This window comes from Mirounga angustirostris, unplaced genomic scaffold (genome assembly GCF_029215605.1).
Source record: "Mirounga angustirostris isolate CCGP_5_RB_7025 unplaced genomic scaffold, mMirAng1.0.hap1 SCAF_10, whole genome shotgun sequence".
NCBI classification, from domain to species: Eukaryota; Metazoa; Chordata; class Mammalia; order Carnivora; family Phocidae; genus Mirounga; species Mirounga angustirostris.
This window is the reverse complement of record NW_026991718.1, coordinates 100,221,851-100,242,523: the sequence shown is the minus strand read 5'-3', so window position 1 is coordinate 100,242,523 and position 20,673 is coordinate 100,221,851. Positions and strand designations below refer to the sequence as shown.

The following is a 20,673-nucleotide window of genomic DNA, read 5'->3' as shown; positions in this document are numbered from 1 at the left end:
CCTATATTCAGGATCTTACTGAATCTGTACATTAATGCTGTAAGGCAGACAGAATGACTGTTATTGGCCCATTTTAGGGATGAAAAAACCAGGGCTTAGAAAAATAATGAGACCAAAGCCACATGGATGATGGGAACAGAGCCAAACAACAGTCCCAGACATTCTGACTCTAAAGTTCAAGGATGTCTCAAAGGACTGGCTGCAGCAAACATTTATCCAGCCCTTATTCAGCGCATAACTCCATCAACTGCTTCTAGCAAGAACATGTGGGAAGTGAAAATTATCAAGGCATCTTTCCTTCAGTAGTTTAATTCACAAGGAAAAAGAGTGCTATTTTTGTTATTACACTTACTCAGAAGAACAGCTTTAGGGGTCAGTCTTAGTAAATTAAAAAAAAAAAAATCCACAAGATTCTAAAAGCCTTGAAAAATGTTAATTTCTACCCTAGCTGTCCATAGTCAGATAGCAAAGTGATTTTACATGGTACGTCAGATAGCACAACTTCCTATAAATCTTTCTTTTAAAATTATTTACTTTTGTCTTCACATCCTTATGTTATATAGCGTATGTATTCCTCAAAATTACCTTTTCCTGAGCCCTTAATCAACCTCAAGTTCATTTTCGAACACTTAATATCATGAACGCTTGCTTCCAGTCAGTTCACTTCTTGGTTCCTTTCCTGAGCTTGCTCAAAGCAATGACATTGATGACATGGTAGGAGCTCTGGGGTTCTTGCAATATAGCATGTTTCTCAGTTACCTACTCGATCAAGTTATTCCTAAAGAAAGTAGGCTCCAGATCGTCTCAAACACTAGAATAATAATGGCAGAACTGATCTCAAATCTCAGAGAAGCACGTTATCTCATTTTCCAGATCTTATTGACACATTTCTCAATAGACAACTGAGACTTGAATGGGTGTCCTCACTTGCCCAAGACCTCAACATGGCCAATCCAGAGCAAGACACACTTCTGTCCACTGCCAGTTTCTAGCACCACTACACAACACTGCCTTTCACATCACAGATGTGACAAACCCCATAGGAGCTCTTGGCACGAACACCTTTTTGCCAACTCATGCAAATAATTTGGGGCACCGGGAAAAATCCCACAACTGATATACCTCAGGATTTGGTTTGTTAGTTATGCAAAAGGCGCTGGCATTTTATTTAAAGGGCCATGCTTGCCACTGGCCAATTCTTTTTTTTTTCTTCTTAAGTAAATTCTATGCCCAACGTGGGGTTCGAACTCACGAACCCTGAGATTAATTGCATGTTCTACTGACTGAGCCAACCAGGTGCCCCATCACTGATAAGTTCTTAGCAAGACCATTGATTCAGGTGACTACAGACTGAAAACAGAAGTACTCCACATGGTGGCATTAGAAAATGACTCAAAGTCTGAAAAAACCAGGTCATGAACAACAGGAGTTTGTTGTTGTTGTTGTTAAGTGTAATTAATCTTTACACCAATCAGACAACTCAGATCTTTCACCCATTCATTATTTAGGGCTCAGAAACTGATGGCTAAAAATTCCTAATCTACTTAGTTGGTTGATACAGGAGTACAGACAAAAACTAGTCAAGATTAGGGGCACCTGGGTGGATCAGTCATTAAGCGTCTACCTTTGGCTCAGGTCATGATCCCAGGGTCCTGGGATGGAGCCCCGCATTGGGCTCCCTGCTCAGTGGCAAGCCTGCTTCTCCCTCTCCCACTCCCCCTGCTTGTGTTCCCTCTCTCACTGTCTCTCTCTGTCAAATAAATAAATAAAATCTTAAAAAAAAAAACTAGTCAAGATTAGCCTTTCTCTTGGAGAAGTTACTTTTTTCTACATTGTATTTCACATGATAAGAAAAATTAATCAGATAATTATAGACCATGGATATTATCAGATTTTTTGGAAGCAAAGAAATAAGTTATTGTTGGTGGGAATGCAAGCTGGTGCAGCCATTCTGAGAAACAGTATGAAGGGTCCTCAAAAAGTTGAAAATAGAACTACCCTACGACCCAGAAATTGCACTATTGGGTATTTACCCCAAAGATACAAATGTAGTGATCCAAAGGGGTACGTGCACCCCAATGTTTATAGCAGCAATGTCCACAATACCCAAACTATGGAAAGAGCCAAGATGAATGGATAAATAAGATGTGGTATATATATAAAATGGAATATTATGCAGCCATCAAAAAAAGAAAAACGAAATCTTGCCATCTGCAAGTGGATGGAACTAGAGAATATTATGCTAAGCAAAATAAGTCAATCAGAGAAAGACAAGTATCATATGATCTCACTGATATGAGGAATTCTTAATCTCAGGAAACAAACTGAAGGTTGCTGGAGTGGTCGGGGGTGGGAGGGATGGGGTGGCTGGGTTATAGACACTGGGGAGGGTGTGTGCTATGGTGAGTGCTGTGAATTGTGTAAGACTGATGAATCACAGACCTGTACCTTTGAAACAAATAATACATTATATGTTAAAAAAAAAAAAAAAAGAAGACAGTAGGAAGGGAAAAATGAAGGGGGGATATCAGAGGGGGAGATGAACCATGAGAGACTATGGACTCTGAGAAACAAACTGAGGGTTTTAGAGGGGAGGGGGGTGGGGGGATGGGTTAGCCCAGTGATGGGTATTAAAGAGGGCACGTATTGAATAGAGCACTGGGTGTTTTACGCAAACAATGAATCATGGAACACTACATCAAAAACTAATGATGTAATGTATGGTGATTAACATAACATAATAAAACAAAAACAAAACTGATGATCATAACAATAAAATAAAATTAAAAAATAAAAAATAAAAGAAATAAGTTGTTATGGTATCATATTCTTGGTGAATGGGTTGTTTGGAGACAGTATACTTATTTTTCCAAGGAGAAAAAGGTTTTCATGGACAATAAAATAATATGTGCTGCCTTCCACAGAAACAAAAGATTCCAGCCAGGAAATGTTAGTAATGTTCAACTAATCTCTTTAAGGACACATCCTGGGGGTGCCTGGGTGGCTTAGTCAGTTAAGCCTCTAACTCTTGATTTTGGTGCAGGTCATGATCACAGGGTCATGGGATCGAACCCTGGGTTGGGCTCCATGCTAGGCATGGATCCTGCTTACGATTCTCTCTCTCCCTCTCTGTCTGCCCCTGCCCATCCCCACCCCATCTGTTGGCATGCATGTGCTCACTCTCTCTCTCTAAAAAAAAAAAAAAAAGACACATTTTGTCTTCAAAGGCCAGCAAAAGATGAACCAGGTTATAGGCTCCTAAGCTGCTCTTGACATGCATAAAATGTGTGTGGTTTTATAGAGTAACAGGCAGAGAAAGGGAGGAGAAAAGCAAGGAGAATAGGTGTGTGCAACCACGAACCAAATACTAATAAACACATAGAGAAGGAACACAACTGGATCCTTGGCAAGTTTCTTCTTTCTAGGTAGCAGGGCCTTCTGCTTCTTCATGTTGCTGAAAGTCAGGCACTGTTTGGCCTTGCTTCACAGAACAGGAGTTTTGGGTGCGGCCCAAGTACGTAGTTCAGCATCACTGAGGTACAAGAAAAAAATAGATTCACTTTGATTCAAAGAGAAAAGCCATTGTTTGTAATCCAAGTTCAGTCCACTGAGCTCAGCCAAAGGACTCCTAGAACCACATTTTGTGCACTTCCAAAAGCCCCGCCCTTGTTAAAACTTACCTATGAGTCACTGCCTGCCTGGCGTGGTAAAGAAATACCACAGTGCACACCTCACCTAGTGTCAAAGCACAACTCTGTTGTTGGTTCATTCCCATGCAGATTAAGAGATTCCTTTTGATTTGGGGTTATAAATTAAAAATTTCAGAATCACCTGAATAAGTTTGCTTCATTAAATCTTCCACAGTAGATACAGGAAAGACTTTAAAATTACCAACCGTATGACCACAAATCACTGTGAATCACTGAATGTGGGTGCCCCCAAAGATCTGTTCTTCACCCAGCTTCCAAGGGCCTTTTGAAAACACACATCTGATCACATTCTTAAGCCACAGATTTTCTTAAACTCATCAGTGGTTACCTTGTTAGGATCAGGGCTGAAATCCTAAACTTGATTTATGAGCTCTCCATAACCTCCCTGGGCTGTTCATTCATTCATTCATTCATCAAATATTTATTGGATATCTACTACATATCTGACGTCATTCTAGGCACTGATGTACTAGCAATGGACAGAGTGGATGGACTCCCCCCATGCCCCAGAAATGACCCTCGACCATGCCTGCCCCCTCACTGTCCATGCCTACCAAATACTGTGCCCTCTCCCGATTTCCCACAGTTCTTCAGGCTCTTCCTTCTGCTGGGAACATTGTGCCTGGTAAACTCCTACTGATTATTCAGATCTCATTTTAAACACTGTCTTCTTTAGGAAGGTCTTTCTCTTTTCCTAAACTAGGTCAGATTCCCAACCTGTCCATCCCACAGCACTCTTATTTATTCATCATTTCCCTTTTTGTAAGTATTTGTTACGTGTCTGTATTTCCATCTAGACCAGGGGTTGGCAAAATTTTTCTCTAAAGGGCCAGATAATAAATACTTTCTCAGCTCTGTGGGCCATACAGTCTCTGTCCCAACCATTCAATTCTGCCGTTATAGCATGAAAGCAGTCATAGATAATACATAAACAAATGGGTGTAGCTGTAGTCCAATAAAACTTTATTTATAAAAGCAAGTGGTGAGCCTGATCTGGCCTGTAGACCACAATTGGCTGACCTCTGAACAACAGAATATCCGGTGGTAATGGAAATGTTGTATATCTGCTCCCTTTCATAAGGTAGCCATCAGCCACATGTGGTTATCGAACACTTGAAACGCAGCTAGAGTAACTTGAGGATCTAAGTCTCTAAATTTATTTAATTGTAACTATTTAAATTTAAATGTAAATAGCCACATGTGGCTGGTGATTATTTTATTGGATAGCACACACACACAGACCATGAGGTCAGAGGCTGTGACCCCTTTGGTCATCACCATGTCACTTGGACCTAGCACAGCAGCTGGCACAGGGTAGGTAGTCAATATTTATTTGCTGAATGAATGAATAAACAAATGTATAAGGATGGGATGACTTATCAAACTTCCTGTTTGCTTTTTACCACTGCTATACACTTGATGAGATGTTGCCACTGAATACTTCTTACTCTCCAGTCCTGAAATATTATATTTTTGTATGCAAATTTTATCTCCCCATTAGTCCATGAGCTCTATAAAGATGGGGTTATAAGAGAGACTCCCTGAATGATTCTCCTGGTGTCCAATACAGGTACATGCCCATGGTAGCCAGCCTTCCTACAGAGTGTTTGCAGCTACCAGTACTTACCTGGAAAGGGAAAAAATTCAGCCCTATAGCTATTTTATTTCTGAAACATGTTTCAATATATCCCAAAGGTCTAAATTCAAGGTTTTATGCTTCAACTTTGTTATTGTAAAGTTGAGAAATTCAACTTTGCCCTGACCTGTCCTGCCTTCCCCAAGCAACTGTGGGGAAGTTGCTTAATGCCGTATGTCTCTCTTATTAAGTAAAGGTAATTCTAGTTCTATTACAGTTGTCCACCACCTACCTCTTAAGAATTTCATGTGAATAAATAAGAACATGGTCATAACTCTTTGAGCACCTCAGAGGGAAGCACTCTTCTTACATGGCACATTATAAATGATCAATAAGATAATAGATGGTAGTGATTCTCAGGGATATTAAATTACTGGTACATCATTTTCTTTGGTTTATCGGGATAACTCAGTAAAAGCTTTGTGTTCCTCAAGTAAGCCAGCTGGTTGTAAATAGAAGAATACAATCATTGCAGGGTGGTGAAGGACAGCCATTTTGTTTGAATTATGTCAAATTGATTTTAGAGCCTCCCCTCCAGCTGTCATCCCAAGTAAGATCTAAGGATCCTCCAAACCTTTCTGCCCTGTATTCCTCCTGCAGTTCTGATAATGAGGCATCCCAATGAAGGCACGCCTTTCTTTCACTACTATCTGAAACAGAAATTCTAGCTTACCTTGCCATAGAAGGCTCATTCAATTCCAGTGGGCTCCATACATCTCATCTCCAAGTAGGTAACACACGAGGTCCAGCCAGAAGTCCACGCGAGGTTCTGTTTCCACCCACCAACAAGTGCCCATGCTGGTCCTCCTGTCCTAGAAGGTCCTCCTCCCCTCTCCCAGCCTTTCCCAAGCTTGGCTCTCTCCCTCTCATTCACTCATTCCTACAACAGATATTCATTGAGCAATCTACTAGGGGACTCTTTACATCCCTCCGAGCAATCCTGCCCTTTATTTTGAATCCTTCATTTCCCAATCTGGGTGTATCCTGTGGAAGCCTATGGCTCTCTTGATGGGCTGTCCTGACCTATTAGCTACCTTTTCAGATGGTGAAGAGGAAAGCCAAGACAGTGGAAAACAAATTTAACTTCACAAGAACTGAACTTGTTCATCAATAGAAAAAAAAAAAAAAGGATTGAAGTAGCTATGTATAAAGATCTTATCCCCTGAAAAATTCCATCTTTATAATCTTGTCTCTCTTTCTCTCTGATGTCTGTGGCCATTGAAGCCTAAATCATATAATATGCAGAGATGCTCAATGAATCAAGAATTTCATTTCCATTAATTTTCTGGCATAAACTTCCCAGATTTAAATTTGAATTTTGGTCAGCCCAGATGGGTCCTGATACACATGTTTCCTTAGGGAGCTGACAATTCTTAGACTTCTCCCAAACATATCTAAGCAAGGGCTAGAAACAAAAACATTTTAATAGAATCCTTATAGTAAGTATTCATTAATGTAATAATAGGTGTCATAATAAATGAGCCACCAAATCTCAATGGCATAACCCAATAGAAGTTTATTTCTCAGTTGTAGTAGGTCTAATTGATACTGATAGGAAGCTGGAGGAGAATGTGGTGAGGACTCTGCTCATGCAGTTATTCAGAGAATCAGGCTAACAAAATTTCTGCAATCTTTAATGTGTGGCTTTCAAGGTCACCTTGGCTATCAGCATTCAGAGGGCAACAGGAGAAAAAGAGAAAGAAGTGGATCACGAGAGAGGCTTTTTTTATGGGCCAGGCATGAAAGCGGCACATTTCGCTTCCACCCATTTCACATTGGTCCACATTTAGTCACGTGGCCATTTCTGTCTGCAAGGGATGAGGGCAATGTAGCACAGCTGGGAGGAAGAGGAAAGAGAAATGGGTTTGGTGAATAGCCAGTCTTTGCCGCACTGGACAAACAACAGAGTTAAAATATTTGAAATATTTGAAAGGCTTGAGTGCAAGATAATGAAAGCTATTATTTTACAAGTGATCCTTTATTTTCTGTCCTTTTATTAAATGACTTGTCCTCTAAAAATATTATTGTAACACAATGTGGTGAGTATAATGATGGTGTTATGCCGTGAGAACATCGAGCCTGGATCTTTTTACGAAGTGAAACAGCCAGAGCTGGTCTTAAACAGGGGCTATTAGGCAAGCAAAGGGTATGTGTGTGTGGTGTGGGGAGGAGGGGGAGGGCAGTAGCAGAAGACAGTTATGGAAGGGAGTAGAAACTGAAGAAATTACAAGAAAGTGGCAGCATGAGAAAAGTTGTGGAGGAGATAAAATCAGGGTGTGAAATGAAAGTTTAATGTTGCTTAAGCAACAAATGCAAGGCAGGAAACAGGAGGACTTGAGGCAGGACATTTCAGTGCTCAGAAACTTAGCTTTGTGCTGAAAACCAACACTTCCCAAAAAGAGTTTTGTCATGGCCTGGGTAGATTTATATGAAAGGTGAAAAATACATTTGAATTACATGTGCTGGATTTCCCAAAGTTAAATGGTTTTTCACTCCATTATTTTAATAGTATTCATTAAGCTGATTCAGTGAGCAAGTATTTATTCAGCATCTACCATGGGAAGCTGTATGCTAGCAATAGGGAATAACAGTAAAGAACAAGAAAGATGGCCCTTATATCCTAGCTTTTGTAAACTGCGAATACCCAAGAGACACAGAGGTATATAGCCTTTCCAAAACCCTTTCTGTTAATGGCCATCTCTAGGGAGCACTTTGGAAACTCTGTGATAAATGGATTTTAGAGCTAAAGTTACCTAAGTAGCTGCAGATTGGAGGAGTCAGGATGGAATAAGGAGAGCATCCAGGAGGTGATAGGGTGATTGCAGTGGTCCCGGGGATGGGTTGATGAGTATCTCCCCTGATGCTTCCAGTTCTAAGTTGGGGATCTTTCTCTCCATCCATTCCTACTGCCCTTATCCCTCCTACCCTCATCTTTCAAGCCCTGGTCAAAGACGTTCTTATTCATGAAGCCTCCCTTACCTTTTCTAGCCAAGGTTAGATACAACCTTATCCCAGTTCCCACGGAACCCTGAACATCTCTCTGTGGTAATAGCTGTCAGCCTGTAGTCTGTCTGTGGGCACATCCTGGCAGATGCTCCTGGCAGAGCATTTGGTAACATGGGCACTCAGTAAGCCCTGGTTTAGTGTTGAAATAGAAGAGAACAACAATAACGAGGTACACTTGAGGCTGGAGTTTGAAGACTGTGTGAAAAAAAAAAAGTTTTAACCTAAGTTGTCACATGTTCATGTATCTCAGTGGCCTGAACAATTTGAGTTGGCTGAGCAACTGTTTCTTTTACAACAGCTATCCTCCTGGAATACACTAGATAAGAGGTTTCCACTTGGCTTTTATCATGTAAAAAAAAAATCTGGTTTGCCAGTAGTTAATGATTAATTATACCAGGTGTCTGTAGAAGTTAGAAATAAAGTTAGTAAGGTGCTTATGCCCAAATTAAACATGACTGTAAACATATAGAACCAAATAATACCTCTGAGCAGAAGAGTCTCACCTATTTGTGACAAGATGATAGGACTTAGACCAAACTGAGACATAAGAGTTTCATAAAGCATCTCTAAACATTTATATCTACCAAACACATGATATAAGGCTGTGGTTAAAGTACTCATTTGTTAATATCCCCAGACAACTTTCAGGCATGAAGTACCTTCCAAATAAGGTAGAATTGTGTACGCTCATCATTCTTGTATCATTCCACTTTTATGAGCTTTCAGGCTGTATCATTTGTATAATTGACATTCCAAAGTATTTTAGAAGAGAAGTAAATGGGAACTTGGGAATCAATAAAACACTCAAATATTTTAGAGTAAAAGTAAGAGTTCTACTGAAGAAAGAGGTGCTTTGAATTTTATTACCTTAAGGATGATAATTTTTTAAAAAAAAAAGAAAAAATATATATATACTAGCCATACACACACACACAAGCAATAAATAAATGTTTCTTCATTTGCTGTATGTCCTTAAGACAATTCCAGGTACTTTACATGGTTGTATTTTTTTAATTTTTACCAGTTATGCTTGTTTTACTGCTAAGATGGTCCATGGGAGCTCTTCATGGCACCATTGTGGAAATGGTCTCCCCTCCCATAGATTTTTAACCAACCCCCAAATTTGAGTACAACCTAATCACTGGAATAAGTGTCTTATTTGATATCATTCACAGTGGTTCTGTTTCTCTGCTCAAAACCTAGTAACTACAATGTAGGTAGACACTCATTCCCAAAATGCCAGTATCCTCGGAAGTTTTTGTTCTACCCAGGAGACCTCAGAGGAGGTCTACCCAACTCTCATAATGTGGAAAATTCTGTATACATTCCACTTCAGAAAGGAAGATGGCCCTCTCCTTATCCCCAGTGCTCTAAGTTCCCTTTAGCATTTTGTCATCCCAGAGACTATCTTACTCCCAAACTTCCTATCCCCATAGTGACCAAAACCTGACAGTCTCTTCAAACTCATCTTGGCTCTTCTTTCCATGGACCAACCCAGCAGGATAACAGAATGTGCCGTGTTCCATGGGCTGCCTCAGTCTGAAAACAAAAGCTTGCTTGTGAGTGGGTGGTTAATCTACAGAATTAACTTGATTCTAGATTTGCTCATCCCTTTTTATCCCACTCTGAGGACTAGAGCAGAACAAAGGCCTGCAGCATGTTTGGGGTTTTTGTTTGTTTGTTTTTCAAAATTCTGGGGGTGGGGGGGAATGCTACTGAGACTGTCCGTGTCCTTCTGGTCAAGATAGTCAGTCACATGTGCCCCCTCCCACCCCTTCAGGGGCACTGTTCTGGGAATTATACCATCTCTGCCCTTAATCTCCAGTTGTCCTTAATCCATTGGGTACTTTCTTCAATTCCTAAATATGCTATTTCTTTATTTGCAAAAAAGCAGCTCCCCTCACTATTAGTACCTAAAGCCACCACCTCCTGTCTGTCCCATCCTTCACCATCACAGTTCTTCACTTCAGTGAGTAGTCACCACTCCAAGGCCTGTTGCCTCCACACCCCCTTTCTCCTTAAATCCTGCTGTCCATAAAACCACTCAGAAAATAGGTGGATAAAATCACTTGCTGAAGTTTCCTTGTGAGCGTGCCCATACGCAATGTTCTTCCTCAGCTCCAGTGTCCCAATCCTCTGCCTCTCCTCCCCCTTGAACCTCCCACTGCTTCATCCCTCACACTTGCTGTCTTCCAGTGTATTCTCCTCCTCCTGCTTCTCCATATATGTAGGTACTGGCCAGGGCTCCACAGATATTCTTTCCCTTTCTTCCCAAATATTTTAGTCTAACAGTTTGATCTGTCTTCTTTATTCAGAAGATTTCATGAAAATCATAACATTTCATGAGTACTTATTCTGTGGCAGGTACTTTGCATATATTATCTCATTTAATTTTCAAGTAACCCTTAGGAGCGCCTGGGTGGCTGAGTCGGTTGGCCGGCTGACTCTTGGTTTTGGCACAGATCATGATCTCACAGTCCAGAGATGGAGCCCTGTGACCTGTGCTGGTCATGGGGAGTCTGCTGGAGATTCTCTCCCTCTGCCCCTCCCCCCACTCATGCTCACTCTCTCTTAAATAAATAAATCTTAAAAAAAAAAAAAAAACCTTATTAGCTCCATTGTACACTTGTTGGCATTTGAGGGCAAGAGAAATTAAAGGACTTGCCAAAGTCATCCAGTCAGCAAATGAAAGTGTCAGGATTTGAACCCAGGTAGTCTCATGGCTGCTGAAGAGCTCTCCACCATTCAGCTCTTCAAGACTGGGCTCAAATTCCACCTCCTTTAGGAAGCCTCTCCCGAGCACCCAGTGTGATATGGTCCCTCCATTTGTGGCACCCTTATGACATTTATTTTTTGCTCTATGTTATGGTCATTTTTGCTCACTCCTCTTCCCGCTCCCACCCCACCTCCCACATACACCATAACATTATCAATTCTGGGAGAAAGGGACTGTATTTCTTAATTTCATATCCCCTCAAATGTTCGCATAGGACTTCTAAAATAGGCAGCCAGCAAAAGACCTGCTAATTTGAATGGAAGACTCGTCACCTGTAAAAGTGGGTCCTCCCAGCATGCCCCAACACCCTGTTTATTTCCAGATGTGACAGGAATGCAGGAAGTGAACAAATCTCAGGGTGTCGCAGTGTTGCAAATGAGCAGGCACTCTAGGCTAGGTGGCTCAGGATCTGTTTATTTTCAAGGCTGTGGAAGAAAAGGTAGAAGAGAGAAAAAGTGCATTATGGATTCCCACGCTGTGTCAGCCTTTGGCCAGCAAACTTATTAAGCAATATTTTAATGCTTCATTTACTTTGAAAAGACAAAATCTCATATTTCAAAATAACTATCCAACCCCAGATTGAGAAACCTTTCCCAAGAGGTATGATGGACTTCAATTTTAAATAAAGGGAGGTAATAAATGAGTCACTTTCCATCTGTTAAGAAAGACCTATATATTTCCAGATAACTTTGTTCTCCATCAAGGTATCTCATTTTCTTTCTGCCAAATAAAAGTACATTAAATCAAATTAAAATAAATAAATCAAGTTATATGAGAAAAAGTAGATATTGGTTTGAATTGATGGACATTGTTGAACATTTCTTCTTCATGTTATAACTTTCTTCCAGAACAAGTCACAGGGGCAAAAAAACTAGTTACACAAGCCGAGGCTGTGCACCCAACTGAGAGTGTTACTTGCATCTAGGTAGACTATTCTGTGCAGTGCAGGTTTGCCTCAGAGCCATTTCAAGAAAAAAGTTCCCATGGATTTCAGGGGAAATGTGCTGCTTGATTTGGCCAAATATGGAGCTCAGAAATGGAAAAAAGGAAAATCTTCAGCTTATCCTCACAGGATGACCTGGCAGTGTATCTCTTTACATGTGCCATCTTAGCCATCTTCTAAGTCAACCAAAGTGGTTAATTTGTGAGCAGGTTAAGTGATGTTTCTGGAAGTCACCTGTATCGGGTCCCTTTCACTCAATCTTCTTCATCTATGGTGCCCTTAAAATCAGTGGGTCTCCAAATTCTGTCTCAAACCTACTGTTCTTCTCTCTTCATAATTTGTCCTTTATCTCATTCACCTTCAACCATGGCTTAAACTATGCCTCATAGCAGTTAACTCCGTTTCAACCAGAGCCTCTCTTTTCCTGCATCTCTAACTGTCTGGCAAATAGTCCCACTTCTGTGAGCCATAACCACCTCCAATTCAGTGTTCCCCCCATTAACAGCCCCCCTTCTAATTCCCTCCGTCTTCTTATCAATAATAACAAAATGCTCCTTGCAGTTACTTTCCACTTCCCTCTTCCTTGATGTTGTACATTACCAGTCACAAAAGTTCATCAAATCCTCCTTCATGAGGATCTCATTCCCTTTTCCTGGAATCTGACAAATCAAGGAAAGAAGGAAGCCAATGGTGTGTCCCCATGATGTGAAAGGAGCCAAGAGATGGTTCCTAACTGGGTTAGGAGGTCACTTGGAATGCAAGACACAGATGTAGTCCAAAGGTTAAGCACAGAACAAAGCCAAAGATAGGAGCCAAAGTTGACACCAGAATAGTAAGATCAGCTGTCCATCAGACCTACAGGACAGGTGGGAGGACATAGTGAGAAGGAGGTCAAGTAGTCAGGAACCAAGGACCCGGTCTGTTTTGTTCATCTTTGAATCCCCAGAACCTAGCACATAGTCAGCTCACAGTAGGCACCCAATGAATGCCATATAATCCCAAATACAAGGCATTGTTTATAAACTCTCATTCAAGACCTCATATTAAGCAATGCTCTCTCACTGTCATTATTTGAGACACCAGGTAATGTTTGGGGAAGACATATGAGACCAGAGCAACATCCATCCACATTAATTTAGAGTATCTAGAGAAGCAACCTGATAGAATGCATAAATAAGGAGGCAAGGAATTTTAATGAGATTTAATAATATCTCATGGGGGTTTTGACTTAACAACTCAAGTGTTCAATGTCATTATAAAAAGGCTTTTTAAAAATTGCTTTAAAAACAAGTGATGTAGACATAAGAAATACTCATCTACAGACAGAGTTTTTTCATTGTCATGTATCTTGTGGCTTGGGATAAAACTTGCAGTGACTAAGCCACATGGAGATTTCCAAAATACTGCAGCTCAAAAAACATAGGGGAAAGGAAGGTGACATACTCTGGAAACTGTGTTGATGGAATTAAACAGTGCTTATAGTGGCAACAAAGATTATGACAGTAGCAAAAACAATGCTTCTAATTAATAAGATTTTATATAATGCATCATTCTAAATATATATGTGTAAGTTAAATTAATGCATTAAATATTAGTAGACATTTGAATTTCCTGTAAGTCACTAAAAGTTATATATTCCAAGTGGTCAAAACACTTATTGAGAAATGTGGAATCTGGACATTGCATTATGATTGTTGAGTGAAATAATGAATTAATGTATAAATACTTATTAAAGACTAAAAATTAATCTTATCCTTAGGAATAATTTACTCATTAATCCACTGAGCTAATATTGGTTATGTCACTATGTGCAAAGCAGTTAAACAGGAATCAGAATGGTTTGGTACTAAAAGTTATGTTCCACTGGAATATTGACACCTAATATAAAGAAAGAAATACCTCCTGTAACTTTCTGTTATAAAAAATTTCAAACACACACAAAAGTGAAAAAATAATGTAACAAATATTCATATGATCTCCACCTAGATTCAACAGTTATTTTTTTTTTAAGAGAGAGAGAGAGTGGAGAGAGGGGCAGCAGGAGAGGGAGAGAGACACTCATAAGCAGGAACCACACTTAGCACGGAGCTTGACATGGGGCTAATCTCACAACCCTGAGACGATGACCTGAGCCAAAATCAAGAGTGGACACTTAACCAACTGAGCCACACAGGCGCCCCATAGACTCAACAGTTATTAACATTTTCCCAAAGTTGCTTCATAGATATATTTTATTTTTGATGGACCATTTGAAAAAAAAATTACAGGTGTCATAACATTTAATTCCCCTAATACTTCAGCATGCACTGAAGTATTTCCTCATATAACTGTAATACTACTATCACTCCTAACAAAATGAACAATAATTTCTTAATAAGATATATATCCAGTCCATATTTGGATTTATGCAGTTGTTCAAAATATGTATTTTTTAACCAAGTTTTTACAACAAAACAGGATCCAATGAAAGAACACACACTGCATTGGGTTATGTCTTTTAAGTCCCCTCCACCACCCCTCTTTTTTCCTTCTTTTGTCCAGGTTTATTGAGGTATAATTAACAAATAAAAATGTATATATTCAAGATGTAAAATGTTATTTGATATATGTAAACATTGTGAAATTATTACCACAGCCAAGCTAATTAAACATCCATCACCTCACCTGGTTACCACTTTTTGTGTGTGGTGAGAGTGTTATTAACTGTAGTAACCATGCTGTACATTAGATCCCAGAACTTATTCATCTTATAACTGAAGACTTACATACTTTGACCAACATCTCCCAATTTCCCCTATTTCCTGTCCCTGGTAACCACCATTCTACTCTCTGCTTCTGTGAGTTCAGCTTTCTTAGATTCCACATATAAGTAAGATCATGCAGTATTTGTCTTTCTGTGCCTGGTTCATTTCATTTAGCATAATGTAATCCAGATTCATTTATGTTGTTACAAACGGCAGGATTTCCTTCTTTTTTGTGGTTAAATAATATTCTACAATATTTTATATTCTTTATCCATTCATCCATCTACAGACACTTAGATTATTTCTGTATCTTGGTTATAAAAAATGATGCAATGAACTTGGAGGTACAGATATCTCTTCAAGACACTGATTTCATTTCCTGTGGATATATACCCAGAACTGGGATGGCTGGATCATGTGTTATTTCTATTTTTTTAATTTTTTGAGAAACCTCATACGGGTTGTACATTTTCATAATGGTTGTACGAACTTATATTCCCACCAACAGTGTACAAGGGTTGCCTCTTCTCCACATCCTCACCCACACTTGTTATCATTTACCTTTTCGATAGTAACCACACCCTAATACGTGTTAGGTGGTATCTCATTGTGGTTTTCATTTGCATTTCCCTGATGATTAGTGATGTTGAGTACCTTTTCATATACCTATTGGCCATTTGTAGGTCTTCTTTGGGAAAATGTCTATTCAGGACCTTGCCCATTTTTAAGTCAGGTTATATAAGGGGTTTTTAGTTGTATGAGTTCTTTATTTTATTTTATTTTATTTTATTTTTATTTATTTTTATTGTTTTTTAAAGATTTTATTTATTTATTTGAGAGAGAGAGAATGAGAGACAGAGAGCATGAGAGGGAGGAGAGTCAGAGGGAGAAGCAGACTCCCTGCCGAGCAGGGAGCCCGATGCGGGACTCGATCCCGGGACTCCAGGATCATGACCTGAGCCGAAGGCAGTCGCCTAACCAACTGAGCCACCCAGGCGCCCCTAGTTCTTTATTTTAGATATTAACCGCTTATCATATATTTGGTTTGCAAATATTTCCTCCCATTCCATTGGGTTGCCTTTTCATTTTGTTGATAATTTCCTTTGCTGTGCACATGTGGATTATCTGATTGTTTCCTCATGAAGTCATTTGCCACATCCCCTTATCTTGATGTTTCTTGTGAAATGGAAGTTATATATAAAAACTTGACTAAATTCAGGTTAAATGCATCATTAGTGTATTGAATATTACATTATGATAAGAGCACAGATGCTCTTGTTCCAACATTGGTAATGGAATTTGATCACCCGGTCAAGGTAGTAACCTCAGATTTGTGATCAGGCAGTAACCGATGGGGTGATACTTTGGCATCTTGCAAAAACTGTATTCCTCATTAACTTTTCACTTACTGGATTTAGCATCTGTTGAGAATTTTTGCCTGAATCAATTATTTTATTGGGGGTTGTAAAATAAAATATACCTTTCTGATTACTCTTTTTCATGATCAACTTCCACTTTTCTTTAAGCACTTTTTATGATCCTAAACATGTCCTTTGAAAGTTAAAATTTTCAAAGTCAAAAATTTTAAATATATATTTTATTGTAATGGAAGAGAACTAACCTTCTGTTTTCTTTTGCATTTTCAGCAAAATGGGAGGCCACATTTTTACAAGCCAATTGTTGAATCCTTTGAGGAAGCACCTCTTCACGTTATGGTTTTCACTTACTTGGGATATGGACTTGGAACCCTATTTGGCTATCTCAGAGACTTTTTGAGGAGCTGCGGGATAGAAAAGTGTAACGCAGCCATAGAGCGAGAAGAACAAAAAGTATGTATGTGTACCTCCTTGGATCTTTGTCAATGCATATTCTTCTCTTAAGTGTTCTCAGAAGTGTACAGATCCTAAAAAAGAGTGAGGCACTCAGGAACCACTCAGGATAAATTCTATTCATCTCCACCCCATAAACTCCATCCTCCATGTGTCACACTTTGTTTTTTTAACAAATATTTTATTGAGCAACTACTATTCACCAGACACTGAACTAAGGGTTTTCTCATACATCATCATATTTAATTTTTATAACAATCCCATGAGACAGGTATTAAATTACCATTTTAAAGATGAAAAAATCAAAATATAAGAACAAAGGTTTTTGGATAGGACTGGACTCTGGTCTTCTTGTTGTAAGATTAATATTGTTTATGTTCTAGAAAAGTGTGCCTGAGTGAAATATGAAATTTTAATTTCAGTTAGGTCATGGTTTCTCAACTTTGGTAAAATTGACATTTTGGATTGGATAATTCTTTGATGTAGAAGGCTGCCCTGTGCATTGTAGGGTTTTTAACAGCACCCCTGACCTCTATTCATATCAATGAATTAGCATTCTACCACACACTTGTGACAATCAAACATTTCTCCAGACATTGTCAAATGGTGTCATGAAGTGCAAAAAATGCCAATTTAGAACCACTAATCTAGATACTTTTGATAGTTAACCCACAAAAGTCTACATCATCCTCTTTTCACATAGAGCTATAAGGACAACCTAGAAAATATTCAGGGATCTGTAAAGAGCCTGCATTTTCCTAACAAATTCTCCGAATTGATTCGTATGATTTATGATGCCCTGAATTCCTTTTTTCTAAAAATTGCTTTGAAATACTATGATGATTATGGACATGGATCATTCCACATGATGGAGCCTTAAACACATCTAAGCAAAGAACATAGGGAAAGAAAACATGGTGTGAAAGAGGTAAGAGAAAGCATTGTACATTCAAGAAACCAAAGAATTCCAATGACTGGACTATTGTGAGTGACAGTGGGAGTATGTGGGGAGAAAGATTGTTTGAGAGGCAAGTAGGGACCAGACTATAATGGGTTTTTATAAGCCAAAGATATTTATTATAAGAACAATGGGTACGCATTGAAGGAATTCAGGCAGAGGAATGCAGATTTGTAAATTAGAAAGACCATGTTCACTGGCCTATGAAAAAGGGATTGCAGGACAGCACAGACCAAAAAACCAGTTAAGAGACTGATGCAGAAAGCCAGCTTAAAAATTAAAAAAACTAGATGAGACCTTGTGGTAAATCCAGGGGTGGTAGTAAGAGATAAGGCCAAAAGATGTTAAAGAAGATGGAATTAAGGATGATTGGCTTGACTTGGGGAATTAAGGAGATAGACAAATCAAAGATCACACCCAGGTCTATGCCTTGGGCAGCTGGGCAGAAAGAAGGTTGTGACATTCATTGAAATGGGGAATAGAGGAGGAAGAGCCAGTTGGAGGGGAAAATGGTCAGTTCCTTTTTTGACACGTTGAGAATTGGCAGATATAAAGGTCTTGATGCCTGGAGAAAAGTCCCAGATGAATACTGTGTCATCTGTAGCATATCTTAAGCATATCAACATTAATCAAAGCCACAAAAGTAGATGAGATCTCCCAAGGAAGGTCTATAGAGAAAAAAGAGGAAGGGAGAGACAAGAATGAAGAACTTTAGAGAATTTAATAGATGTAAGAGATGGAATTCCAATTCAAGACTAGAAGCAAAGTGACTATTTAAAAAGCCTTAAAATAGTTTAGGAAAGAGATATTTGTCCTTAAACTGGTGAAGAGGTAGATGGAATGAAGAAAAGGGAATTTTGGAGATATTTAGGAGGTAGATATAGAAAATAAGATAAAGGGAAGAAACCAGAGTAATCCCAACTTTCTACTTTGGTCAGACAGGAGAATGGTGGTGGCACACCCATCACAATGGCAAAGTTTTATATTAGCAAAAATATGTGCACAGATATAGTTTTGAGGATGTACAAGTCTGTAAATGGCAAAGGATATAGAAACAGTTGAATCTAGTAGGAATTGATAATGAAATGGGAGACTAGGATAAGAAAAGCAAGTTCTTCTTGGCCATTCTCACGAGGATCCCCACAGCCCCTCCCTGACACCAGCCGGTGTGTTCTAGAAGTTCTTATCACCAATCTGCTTGCTCCCCAAGTGTAGGTAACTGGTGCACAATAGATCAGCACATTTTAGAATATTTACTGGGACAGAGGGTGAGTCAAATGTAAATTTCTCAGGTGTGGCATCCCTTAGCAGGCTTAGGCTTCAGCTCTGCCATCTATTTTCTACCCTGTGCCAATATTTTTGCTCTAGCAACCAGCAGTGCTAGTCACTTTGGTCTTTCCAAAGCATTTCTTACATTTCAAGCAGAACATATTTATATACGGGCAAATTGGTTCCCAGGGATACAGATTCTGAGATGGAGGTGTGAGGGCAGAAAGGTTTCTGTGGTGTGCTCCTGGAAGCAACACCCATACACCTGCCAGGGAGCAAAGGGAGCAAGATGAGACAGGTGAGCTGTGATGCAGTCCCAGCCAAGGCCTCAGTGGATCCCACAGGGAGCTCTGGAGATAGGAGGGCCCTTCAGAAGCATTCCTCACAGATGGCAGGGTGTGGAGCCTCCAGCGATGATAGATGGGGGTTACCACCATAGAGGGATGTGATCCCGAATCAGGCAGCTCCCTTTAGCAAGCTGTCTGTCTCCAGTACTCCCAGCACTGGGGGAATGGGTGCCTAGTCCCGAACAATGGGATACAGTGAGGGCGACCAGGGCTGCAAGCACTGCTCGAACCATCTCCCAGGAAGAAGACATTGCATCAAATAAATAAATGCCCTGTATTTCTTTACAAAATAAATGATTTCCCTCCTGTTTGATCTCTGTGAGGTAGAGAGCATCAGTCAATTGACTCACCTTGGTGGTCATACTTTTCACATGGCACACTTTTTATTATATGTTCCTTCCTTTTGAGCCCCTTTAGACATTTATAGCCTTTCAGGGTAACTGGTTTTAATAAATTGCAATGGCTGCAGTCACTATATTCTTTTTGATGGGACTTGGTCACTAGAAACCCTACCTTCAGGCTGACCTTTAGCCTTTTACTATTTTTCCCCAGCCCTGTACTTCTGACAGTATCCTTGCTTTGTGTTAATAAGCTCCTTAAGGCACATCTTGAAGTCTCTTGCTGGAAACACACTGCTTTCCAATGACTCCTGGTTCTCCTAGCAGAAATGAGCATTATATTCTATTCTAAAAGCTGGTCACTGAGAGAGCAGAATGAATCGTCCCTTAAGACAAACCAGCCAAGAGCAAAATAACACCAGGAAGAAAAGCACATCCATAAGATGGTGGCGGAGAATAGCAATTATGTTTTTCAAAAAGATCATAAAGATATGCCTGATTCTGATTACACTCTTCTACTCTGTGTGCATTCTTTTTATTTTTAATAAAAGTTGTATATATTTAAGTGTAAAAAATGATATTTTGATAAAAATATGCAGAGCAAAATGATTGTTGTAGTCAAGCTAATTGACATGCCCCTCTCCTCATTTCTTTCTTGTTTTAATCAAATACAAGAGTTTATTAACCCAGTTTTCCTATTTTCTCCCTCACTGGGATGACTTCTCTCATATCAAACCATCCATTCAAACTAAAGTGTTGCCCCGAATTTAAAATCTTTTTGCATTCTTCTTCTTTTTGATTTCTAGCCCAAACACCCTGAAGCTGACTCCAAAACATGAAGGCTCTGACAATCCTTTTATCTAGATCACTTGGTTACTGATTCACTTAGTATTACTGATTCACTTAGTATAAACTAAGTGAAAAGAAAAAAAAAATCAAAACCTTCCTCCAGAAGAGCACTGAAAAACAAATCACAGGCCCAGGATATCTGGCACGTCAGATAGACTCCACTAACAATCAGAAGACACTGACAAAGAATAGGACAATACAGACAGGTACAAGGTTTAAATATTCTCGCTTACATTCTCCTTTTAACTCTTAATTTTGGGGACCCATG

At 39.5% G+C, this 20,673-nt stretch overlaps 1 protein-coding gene across 1 annotated transcript in view; it reads left to right on the top strand.

Moving 5' to 3' along the window:
* SPTLC3 (serine palmitoyltransferase long chain base subunit 3) overlaps window positions 1–20,673 on the top strand; it is a 147,179-nt gene that overhangs the window by 18,172 nt on the left and 108,334 nt on the right. Inside the window, exon 2 of the mRNA XM_064572816.1 lies at window positions 16,462–16,644. Coding sequence (XP_064428886.1) covers window positions 16,462–16,644 — 183 coding nt within the window. The remainder of the gene's footprint in view (window positions 1–16,461; window positions 16,645–20,673) is intronic.